Source organism: Urtica dioica, chromosome 1 (genome assembly GCF_054948205.1).
Source record: "Urtica dioica subsp. dioica isolate 48M chromosome 1, U.dioica_male_clone48M_v1_H2, whole genome shotgun sequence".
Taxonomy (NCBI): Eukaryota; Viridiplantae; Streptophyta; class Magnoliopsida; order Rosales; family Urticaceae; genus Urtica; species Urtica dioica.
In genome coordinates, this window is record NC_142756.1 from 11,157,566 (window position 1) to 11,169,666 (window position 12,101).

A 12,101-nucleotide genomic window follows, 5' to 3' on the forward strand; every position below is an offset into this window, starting at 1 on the left:
GCATTTCTATCGCTGCGTTGCCCAAATAAAATGAGTGTTTTTTTTTAGTTGAGAGAAACGACATCTCGATGCTACTGGATGGGAATTTTTTTCTTTATTTTTTTACGGTCACGTGATGTGTTCATAAAATGACCTCCCAATATAATCAATTTTTTTTTGTCCATTTGAAAAATAATAAATTGAAACGTTTGATATCGCTAAATAACCAACGTTTTGTAAATCTTAGATAAATAGCCACAAAAATGACGTGACCTTAACAAAAAAATTTATACTTTCTAGGTTTATCCCTCCTTTTTATTTTTGAATTTTTATTTAAATTTTGATTATTAATTCAACAATTTATTTAACACAATTTAAAAAAAAATTGAATTTTAAATTTTCTCTCTTATTTCCAAAAATATTAAAAAAAGACAGTTATTTCTACATTATTTCGTGGATTCCTGATAGCATATCAATGCCCAAAATATACGCAATAGTTATTTTTCTGATTTTGTGTTATTTAAAATCGTAGTTCACATTTATACGTATTTACATATATTTACAGAATATTTATAATTATTGACACATATTAACAGATATTAACACATTTATCATACGTTTTTATTTGAATATTTTTGTGAGTCATTCATTTAATTTGAATTGTGTTATGTGTTTAAATTTAGAAATTAATTATTTAGTTGACTTAATGGTGTTAAGAGGGGCGATTTATCAAATTCATTTAAGGAGTATTTATATGAATGCCCCTTGAAATTTTGCACGTGTAACTCGATGCCCCTTGTACTTGAAAATTATACATAACAAACCTTAAAAACCTGCATTGTATCAATTGTGGGGGTACAAAAATAATTTTTTTTTATTTATTGGTCTTTAGTTCGGCCAAAGCCCAATAAGTGATTCAGACCAACTCTAAGCGAAGAGCCCAAGCCCAGCTCAGTGCGGGGAGAACAGATCGCCCGCGTTGGTCCAATCAACGAGCGAAGTCGTGGTCAAGCTGAAACCTCACCGAGAAGACCGGATCTGAGACTTTGACCAGCCTGCGACGTGGCGAGGACGAGCTGATCAAAACGTGTCCAAGAGATGATTCTTTCTTCGCCAATAAATAACAAGTGTTGTATTCATTTTCGCCCACACAAGCTTCTACTCGGTCTTTCACTTTTATTCAAATTCTTTCGATCTTTTGTTGAGTTCACCTCCTTAAACGATCATAATTAATAAAGCTCATTTCTTGTATATTTCGTACCAATATTTCTTTTGAATTAAATCGAGAATTTATTTTTGTTTCTTATACGAAGTCTTCGGAGACCTATTATTAAATAAAAAAATATATATCGTATATTCATTTGTGATTGTTGACGATCCCGAAATCGACATCAACATCAATTGTTGTCCTTCCGTCAAAAATTTGATTACGATGTCAACAAATTAAGGGTAAAATAGTATTTTTCTTTTCTTTTTTTATTAATTTATTTTTGTATTATTATGTTTAAAAACTTAAAATTAAAAACTAAATCTCTCTCTCTCTCTCTCTCTCTCTCTCTCTCTCTCTCTCTCTCTCTCTCTCTCTCTTTCACGATCCCAGAAGAAGAAAAAAAATCAGTCTCAAACACTAAAACAAATCAATCCACGGCACCATAGCTAGTGAGCTTGACAAAGAGTTTGTTCACGACTCCAAACCCTAACCTGGCTATAAAAATAGAACGAGTTATAAAAGAGGAGTTGCAACATATAAAAAAAAAAGTAACATTAGATTTTTAGTTTAAATTCAAATACTAAAACAATTAATTCATATCATGATAAAAGAAGTGATACATTCACCTATCAACAAAATGTGAAAAAAATTATAGGTTAATAAACAAATTAAAATGTTAATTCTTCATAGTGATCTGACCGGTCCGACTGGCCCAACTGGACTTGCTCCAGTCGACCCAATTGGACCAGTTGAATATTGTTCATGTTCATAACGTAAGTATTGTGAAAATCTTGAAAATTTTCAGGATTTCTAATTTATTATTGATTCAAACTTGATAAACCTTAACATATATACAAATAACGATTAAATGATAGATTTAGAGAGTAATGTTACAATTCTAAATGTTTTGTAGTGTAAGCATCTTTAATATTAACACAATTTTTTTACCGTCGATGTTGGTGACGGAGGTCATCGAAAATGATTACGATGGAGGTCGCTGAAAATGTTGATGGTAAAGGTCGCCGGAGATGGCGACGACGACGTTGGAGCGACATTGGGAGGAGGGTTGTGTTTCTTCTTTTTTTTTTATCGGGCTTTTTTAAAATATAATATTTATATTAACTTATTAAAAAAAAGAGTATTTGTGTGATATTGTAAGTTTCATATAAAAAGGAGGTCATGGACTTCAATTTTATTAAGAAAAGATTATTGATTAAAAAAAATCTATTTTAAGGTCATAAAACAAAAAAAGATTATTGTTAAAAAAAATCCATGTTAACGTCATAAAACAACAACTCAAACTACGAGTATCTTCGCTTTGGTAATTTTTTGTGTAAGAAAGTAAGAAAATGGCATTTTCTCTACCCCTTCGTACCCTGAAAAAACAGAGGCACCTTGCGTCTGAGGAAGAATTTCGGGGCGTAAAACAAAAAAATATGACGGGTAAAAGACAAGGGGAAACTTTGTCATTTAAAGCGTATCATGGAGAGATCCTTCCCTATGATTCCGGATCCGATTTCCAGTTTTTTTTCCTTTCTATTCTATATATTTATATCCAGGGTTTTTTTTTTTTTTTTTTGGATGTTATTGTCTGTAGCATATTCATAAAAGCTCGACCCATTACTAGTCAACCCCGTCCGAACATAAAATAAAATGAAGTTTAATTCGGAAATTTTAGAGATTGCCTTTTAAGCAGTAGACTTATATGTCCTCTATTTTAATTTACCAAAAACATACCTAAAAAAGCGAGTACTTATATGACATAAAAGCTAATGATTAAGAAAAAGGCAATTCACAAACTCGAGTAGTCACGTTTTCTCTCCTCAAAAATAAATCAAGATTTGAGTTTTTATCTTTGGTATCGTCGCTTCTCCTGAGATACAGACATTTCGATGGTCTCGACCAATGTAAGACTCTCGATCTAGTGAAAGGTATTTTTATTTTTATTTTCTTCTTCATATTTTATTTTTTCTTTTGATTATATTTCAATAATCCAGACTAATTAGATCTGGATTTTGTATCGTCCGATCTTTAATTGTAGTGGTTTTGAATATTTTTTAAGCTCTGAATCTCATGTATAAGATATGATTTTCTTTAGGCGTGAATCTCACTAAGGCAAGACCCCTAAAACCACAATCTACAATAGGCGAAGACCGGCGTTTCCACTCGTGATTCGTATAATAATCTGATAATGATTGGCTTGCATAGACGGGTAACCCACAGTTTATTTTGTTGTATTTATGATTGTTTGTGGTCAAATTTTCATCTTTTTCATGTAGAAGTTTTTTAATTTTCTTTGCTTCATTCTTGTAATCTTAAGCCTTTGGAAAAAGGGCAATTAAAGTCCTTTTCTCAATATGTATTATTTTTTTTACTTATTAATATCAGTCAAAGTCCAACCAAGGTTTAAAATACCGCTTATCGCAACCATATCTTACCGTCCGTGATATACTGTGGAATTTCACAAAGGTATTTAAAAAAAATAAATGAATATGAATGATATATGAGTTAATAGCTAAAATAACTGTGGTATCTGTAATGCTAAAATAATTACGGTATTTGCGCTATATTCCATAATAAGTACAGTATTTGCGAGTTGCAGGTGCCCGTGCAGGATCTACACGGAATATACAGTTTTTGAATCGTTGCGTCAAACCTCTTATGATGCCATCATCCAAATAAAAATGTTGCATAATTTTCTCTAGGACTAGTCTCCTCTCAGCCCATAAGATTTAAAATATATGGGGCAAATTGTTGGTAATTAAGTAGTATACACTTGAGCAAGGATTAAACCGATAATAGTATCGGAACAATATCGAGCTGCTTTTATAAAGAATTCTTTTCATTATCTCTTACTCTCGTATTTCTTCAATTGATTCAACCAGTGGATCGAGCGGGCTTTTATTAGTAGCTGTGGGGATTGCGATTGGAGCGATCGGGGTTTTGGTAACGTTTATAATTTTTTTCATTTGTTCCAAGAAGAAGAAGAAACGATACGACGATGAAGGTTATTGTGACCTCATCTGCCAAGATCGACCATGCCAACGACTCCAACATCTTCACCCCTCCCACTGGGATCGGAAACTCTGAGCCAAAGCTTGCCTCCTCCGCTTCGGGGACGCCGTCTCAATCTTTGGAATTGTCGTTAATCTTTTAGTTCATCATCATTTCATTGAAATCGTCACGAGATTATTCAGTGATATGCCACATTTCATAATAAATCAAAAAATTTCATTCAATGTGACATGTTACATTAAGACGTTAACAGTCTCTTGGATTTCCTTTGACTCTATCAGGATCGACTTCTTCCTCCGGATCGCCCACACCATCAATGTTGAAGTCATCTCCTCCGCCGACGCAATACAACTCCAAGCCGAAGCTTCCTCCGATGCCAGGGGCGCTATCGCCGCCTTAGGGATCACCATTAATCGTTTAGTTCATCATTATTTCATTGAAAGTATCGTGAGATCATTCAATGATATGCCACATTTCATAATCTAGATTTTTAACTCATTGTGACATTAAGACGGTACTCTTGGATTTCTCTCAAGATGTACCCCTCTTAACAAAAGAAATTGATGCACTGCACCAAGATCATTACTGTTAAATAATATTAAGTGTTGATATTGTTATTGTTAATGAGATTAACTCATGTTCTTCCAACTGTTAATAAGATTAAGTATTGTTATTGTTTTCGTTAATAAGATTAATTATTGTTATTATATTTGTTAATAAGATTAACTTTTGTTATTATTTTCATTAATTAGATTAATGGTTGTTATTATTTTTATTAATAAAATTAGTTGCTATTATTATTTTCGTTAATAAGATTAACTATTGTTTGTTACTTAAAAAAAATCACTTGTTATTGTTAATAGTAAAGTTGGAAAAGGTAATTTGGGAATCTAGTATTATATTGGCTATTCTCTTATATTAATATAATAGTTACCCAATAAATTTTACTGTCCCCTCACAAAGTGGTTAATCACTTACAATTTTATATTCTTAATGAACATTTATATAAAAGTGTTATTATTTATATAATTTTATAAACGTATGTCTTTATCTCGGCCAATAACCGATATCTTCGTGAATTTTTTATTGGTATGTCAGTAATGATATGTTAAATAACTATAAAATATTAGTGTTGTCAATTGGACCGGGCCGCCTGTGCGCTCACCGGCCCGGCCCTTTTCTTTAGAGGTTTTGGACCTACCCAGCCTTCTTCGGAAATGGGTCAGGCCGAACCAGGCTTCATGAAGGGCCTAGGTTGGGCTAGCTCAGCCCGACCCGGGCCCTCAAAAAAGTCCAACCCGAGCTTTTTGAATAAAATATTTTTTTATTTTTGTTTCAAATTTATGTTTTTATGTTTAAAAAAGTAATTTTTACACATAAATTTAATATTATATTAATGAAAATAATATTCATGCTTGGTTTTTTTTTTTATTATAATTGTATTTTAATGAATTTTATAAATATTTTTTTTATTATTTTTCATGATTATAATTCGGGCTTTTTGAGCTCCAGCTTAGGCCCTTTTCAAGACCGCCCAGAGGGTCGAGGGTTTGGTCCTGATTTGGGGCTAAGATCATATTCGCTTTGCCCGACCCGGTCCGGCCCTCCAATAAAAGAGTTTGGATAGGACTCGGGCCCGCAGTGGCGGAGCTAGAAATTCACTTGAGAAGGGGCACAAAGAAACTAACAACAAAAATCATAATTTAATTAATTACAATTGTCCTCTACGGTTACCCATACATTGAAAATATTGCATAATACTTTCATTTTCAACTTTATCAAAAATATCTTTCTCTATGTATACGATCAAACTCTCATTCATCCACTTATCATTCATCCGATTGCGTAATTGACTCTTCACAATAGCCATAGCAGAAAATGCTCTCTCAACTGTAGCGGTAGCAATGGGAAGAATAAGAGCTAAGTTCAAGAGCTTATAGACCAAAGGGTACACTTGATTTCTTTTTGTCTTCACCATGTTTTTAGCGAGATCACCAATACCTCCTAGTTGTGAAAAATCCATGCTAGAACGAACATCACAAATATAATTTTCAAGTTGATCGTCAAGTTTCAAAAGGTCGATTGGAGAAAAGTCTTCCGGATAGTGCTTAGCAAGACATATTAATCTTCCTTTATCAAAAGAAGAGAACAAATCACGAGGGCATAAACAAGCTATACAAAGAAGCAATTCCGTGTTCACCTCGGTAAAACGGTCATTTAGCTCTCGAAGTTGCATATCGATGACGGCATAAAATATATCAACTTTGAAGTGATGCAAGTTTGTAACCTCTTCCACGTTGCGCCGCGATCGACCTCGCATAACAAATCTATCATTCATCCTCGGTATATCTATATTGTACTTTTTGCAAAAAGAATGGATATTATCAAGTAACGACTCCCATTCTTCATTTCTCATCTTTTGAAGTTGTGTCTTGGCTATCTTCACAAGATTCATCGCATTTACAATATCTTGATCTTTTCGTTGTAATGCCTTCGACAACTCGTTCGTGCTCCCCAACATCTTTCTCATCAAATGCAAACTAAAAACAAACTCAAATGATTGGATCGTATCCAAGAGGCTATTTGCTTCACATCTTTGTTCCATGCTTAATTTGTCATCTACAATCTTTTCAAGAACATCAATGATAGAGGGAAACATGTGAATCACACTTATCAAAGTGTCATAATGTGAACTCCAACGTGTCTCACCCGGCCTTTTAAGAGTGGTAGATTGATTTAAGCCTTTTCCACTTAGCATATCACCACTCTTTAATGCCTCATCGTTCACCACAACTTGTTTTTCATGAAGCATGTCACAACGCTTTGAGGAAGATCCGACGACGTTCAGTAAAATAGAAATAGTACCAAAGAAGGATGCTATATGTATTTGTTTCTTTGCCACGCCGACAAGAGCTAACTGAAGTTGATGAGCAAAGCAATGAATATAAAAAGCGGATGGATTTTGCTTCAAGATTAATGCTTTTAGGCCATTGAATTCACCTTGCATATTGCTAGCCCCGTCATATCCTTGCCCACGCAATCTTGACATACTCAAACCATATTTAGAGAACAATTTATCAATCGCTGCCTTTAACGAGAGAGCAGTGGTACTCGCAACATGTTCAACACCAACAAATCGTTCGATTATATCTCCATTCTTGTTCAAATATCGCAAAACTATAGCCATTTGTTCCTTCATAGAAACGTCACGAGATTCATCTACTAACACGGCAAAGAGTGCATCACCAATATCTTTAATGATAACATCAAGAGTAATAGCAGCAGCAGCAGATACAATATCTTTCTGAATATCCGGTGACGTTAGTTTATTATTTTCTGGAGCCTTGTCTAGCGAGACATTCTCTATCGCATCATTATGAGCACACAAAAATTTCAACAACTCCAGAAAGTTACCTTGATTGGCTGAATGTTCAGATTCATCATGACCACGAAACGCGAGACCTTGTCGTAGAAGAAAGCGGACACAATCAACAGATGCATTTAGGCGAGTCCGATACTCACTACGAGATACCTCTGTATGGTTGGAGAGAATTGTCTGAATATGTTGATCTTGATTCTTCAAAGTCTCGTAGTTCTTCCAAGCATTGTTATGAGCACTGCCTATCCCTCCTACATGCTTTTGAAAATTTTCCTTTTTCTTCCAATTTGAATATCCAAGCCCAACAAAAGAATCGCCACCGGATTGTTCTCCACAATTTGATCTAAAAAGATAGCAACATATACAATACGCTGCATCTTTTTCAATACTATACTCTAACCAACTTTCGTACTCTAGAAACCAATCGCGGTTAAAACGTCTTGATTTTGTTCCAAATTTTGTAAACGGAAAAGAATGATCTTTGGGTTGACATGGACCTTTAAGCATATAATGTCGTCGAACTCGATCGCGCAAATTGGGATGATATGTGATGATAGGAAGTCGAAGACCGGGATCGGTGGGAAGAGCTTCAACACTAAATTCATCATTGTCCACCTTTGCATTTTTTTTCAATATGCCATTTGTCTTGACATTGAGATTCTAATTTTCTCTTAAAATATTTACCAATACCTATGCCAAAAATATTAAACAATAACCATAGTCAAACTTTAGCAATTTTATAAACATTAGCTAATAAAAATCATCATCAATAGAATACTTCAATCAAAACTGACTTCAATCATATAAAAAAAATCATCTGCATTATTTGGGAATTGAAGTGAACAAATAAGAAAATAAATTTTTAATTGCTAAGTGATACCTTGAGAATGAGAAGTCATGGAGTTGGAGTGAACAAGACCTAGTGGTGAATTTTTTTAAATGGTTAAGTGGGTTTTTTTGTCTGCTGCGTATGAGTTTTTGAAGAAAAAGAAACAAAAATATTTGGAGTTTGAGTGGAGAAGAAGTTGTACAGTTTTTTTCCCTTAATGTATATATATGGGTTGTAAAAATGGGCTGCCGTGGTCTTTTAATTATTTATTTAAAGAAATAAAATTACTGCTATTATTGTGATTGGGGTAGTACACTGACAGAGTGACAGTGGGCAAAGATACGTCTTGTGATATCTTATGCTATACCCAAGCTTGGCTATACCAAATATATATATATATATATATATATATATATATATATAATATATATATATATATATATAATTTTTTTTTTTTTTTTTAAAAGTCAGGAGGGGCACGTGCCCACTCTGGCCCCCATCTCCCTCCGCCTTTGCGGGCCCGGGCCCGGGTCTCGTTTGGACTTGAAGAAGAAGGAACGGTCCGGCCCTTTTGACGCCTTTTTAAAATATATGTCAATCTATGCCACACCGGGTCTTTCGATACTGGAGTATATTTTAGTTATTATATTTGAGATCCATATCTAAAGAATGAAATTAAAATTGACACTTATAAAATAATCTACGCAAAGTGTCATAAATCACATGACCAGTTAGATGACTTAAGCATATAAGTAGTAGAAGCATTCTCATTGATAGTTTCTTTGCCAGTAATGATGATTACATTCATCTTTCACATATTATATCACATAGCCCTTACCCACATACATCTCATTCTTACTAAGAACAATCATTTGAGACTAAAAAACTATATTAAACCCATGGTTACAAAGTAAAGTTTCTAAAATGAGATTCTTCCTTATGTTGGGCATATAGAGAAAATTCACGAGCTTTATCTCCTTTCCCGAGGTCATTTCTAGGATGAAAGAGCCCTTCCTCTTGATTATGGAGGTGGCCGAGTTTTCCCATGTAGAGCTTCTCCACATTTGGTTAAGTCGAGCGAGATAAAAGCATTTTTGTCGGAGCAAATGTGGCAGGTAACTCCAGTGTCTAGCCAGCAATCCTTGGGGTTTGAATCCACCAAGTTAACTTTGGAGACCACGATGACAGGAAATTGGTCATCTTCATCGACTTTCACGACATTGGTCTCTCTCTTCGTCTTCTTTTGAGGCTTTCTACAATCCATAACCCGATGACCTTCTTTGTCACAGTTGAACCATTTACCAACAAAATTTTGTAGGTTCTTCTTCTTGAAGGCAACAGCTTTCAGTCCAAGCTTGTTAGCAGGCTTCTTGCATTTTGAGCTCTGACCATGCTCGACGATGTGGGCTCTCTCAAAAGTGGTCTTGAACCTCTTGTCAGAGCCACGGTTGTCTTCCTCTGTGCGAATGTGAACAACCAAGTCTTCAAGACTCGTCTCCTTTCACTTATGCTTAAGATAATTCTCGACGGCATTCCAACCCGAAGGTAGCTTCTTGATAATGGAGGCAGCTTGAAAAGACTCGCTTATGGCCATTCCTTGGGCTTGAATCTCATGAAAGATTAGTTGTAATTCTTGCACTTGACTCATCACCATCTTATTTTTCACCATTTTGAAAACGAGGAAGTGGCCCACAATGTATTTCTTTGAGGCCACATCCTCGGTCTTGTATTAATGATCCAGTGATTCTCAAAACTCTTTAGAAGACGCCTTAGAACTATACATGTTGTATAGAGAGTCCGTTAGAAAATTCATACAAATAGTCGGAATCCTTCAATGTGAGAAACTCCATTTTTACTTTTGGATAGGTCTCGTCCTCTTAGAGAGTCGGAGGATCATCGGTCAACCATACAAGACCAATGGTGGTCAAATAGAAGAATAAATTTTGTTTCCATCTCTTGAAGTTCAAGCCATCGAACTTCCCCGTCTTCTCGGCGAGTATCATTACGGGAGACCCTCGAGCCATACTTGCACTTGGAACTGGACCCGCGGGTCCGTTTTCGGAAGTAGCCGCAATCGTGTGAGCAAGACCCGCGAGTTCGTTCCCGTCCAAAGCCTCCACGGAGCTTTGTGGTTGGACCATGATGTTCGAAGATGGTAGTCAACACCTCCACGTTGGAAGCTAAATGATTGATCAGATTCACCGTCACATCCACACCAGTGTTGTCCACACTGTTGCTGGTTTCCATTTTTACAAAAGTAATCAATAAGAAACATTTTTGTTGAAACAATCAACATTAAAAAATAATTAAAAATAATAATTAAACCTTCTCATAAGCAAGCTTTCTAAACACAGAGTATAAGTTTTAAGATTGTAAAAAATATTACAAAAGAATAATATTTATAATGCGGGAATAAAAGAAAGTTTGAACGGAAATAATTTAAACACAATGAAAAAAAAATTATTATTATATTTTAGAAACCAGAGAGAAAGAAAACAACGAACAAATTAAATAACAAACATAAACTTTAAACCGGAAAAAAGAAGGAAAAGAAATCGGAAGGACGTTGAGGACCATTCGACAGTTTCCTTAAAGCTCATATCGCTCTCTCACGGTCATTAGAGTTGATGAACGATAAGCCTCTCATGATACAACAACGTTGAGAAGAAATATATACAAATAGTACTTCTGCGACGAGACGAACCAAACCTGTGAAATTCAAAAATTTAACCTCTTAGAAAATTTAGAATTTTTGGTATATATATATACAAAAGGTTCATATATATATATATATATATATATATATATATATACATATATATATATATATATGTACATTTATTATATGGATACTTACGTTACTTAGATATTAAAGTAAATTGTTTCTTAATTCTCTATATATAATATATATTAGTGTATATATTATGAACGTGTTTTGTTTTTTTAGGTTTCAATATATTATCGTGAGATATACTTTTACATATATAATGTTCAAATATTATGATTGTGTTTTCTTAGTCTATTTCGTGACTAACATACAGGAGAAATATATGAATTTTTTTTTGGCAAATAAAAGGCAATAAGACCCAATCCAATACGTCATACTACCATATCCATAAAGGGTCATAATTATGTGATATCTTTGGTCTGATAGTTAAAGAGTTTATCTCAACAAGGAAGTTACGTGGGGAAAAAAATTAATAATAATAATAAAGAATAAAATTTTTCCTTTCTCAGATTCCTCTCTCGACACTTTTATCTCTGTCTCCCGATCTCACTCTCTCCCTATTCTTCCCTATCTCACGTCCTCTAATCCCACTCTCTCATTCCATTTTTCCCTTTTCTCCCAAAAACAAAAGCTCTAATAACCACCCAATACCCTAAGATTCTTCTTCTTTCAGAGTCTAAAGCAATTTGAAATCGAGTGTCTCTCTTCAATCATCAATGTATTCTCGTTATATTGTTTTTCTTTTCTTAAAAAATACATTTCTGGTGGTTTAACCCGTTTTTAAAATGCTTGTTCTGAAGTCGTAGATTATTATTTTGTGATGATTCTTTTTTAAATTTAAAATTTCATGGTGTCATCTATAAAATCGTTATAATTGTATAATTTTTTATCACGGAAAAATAGTTGAGAAATATAACAAATCAGATATGTATATATATATCATTGGTTGACATGTTTCTAA

General features: G+C 34.1%; 2 protein-coding genes across 2 annotated transcripts; both read right to left on the minus strand.

The window, feature by feature from the left end:
* Window positions 1-5,915: 5,915 nt before the first annotated feature.
* On the minus strand, window positions 5,916-7,391 carry LOC149407194 (uncharacterized). Its single transcript, XM_089608499.1, has one exon. The coding sequence runs from the start codon at window positions 7,389-7,391 to the stop codon at window positions 5,916-5,918; it is 1,476 nt and encodes a 491-aa protein (XP_089464625.1).
* Window positions 7,392-7,394: 3 nt separating this feature from the next.
* Window positions 7,395-10,659, minus strand: LOC149407195 (uncharacterized; the record flags this gene model as incomplete). Its single annotated transcript, XM_089619152.1, has 4 exons — window positions 10,419-10,659; window positions 9,581-9,870; window positions 8,268-8,273; window positions 7,395-8,198 (listed from the first exon to the last, which is right to left on the minus strand). Coding segments are annotated over exons 1-4 (1,341 nt in total), but the record flags the coding sequence as incomplete, so codon positions are not given.
* Window positions 10,660-12,101: the final 1,442 nt, after the last annotated feature.

Bases quoted from the DNA above. Each gene is read 5' to 3' on its own strand.
- LOC149407194 (XM_089608499.1), bottom strand. From the start codon at position 7,391: ATGGCTATAGTTTTGCGATATTTGAACAAGAATGGAGATATAATCGAA.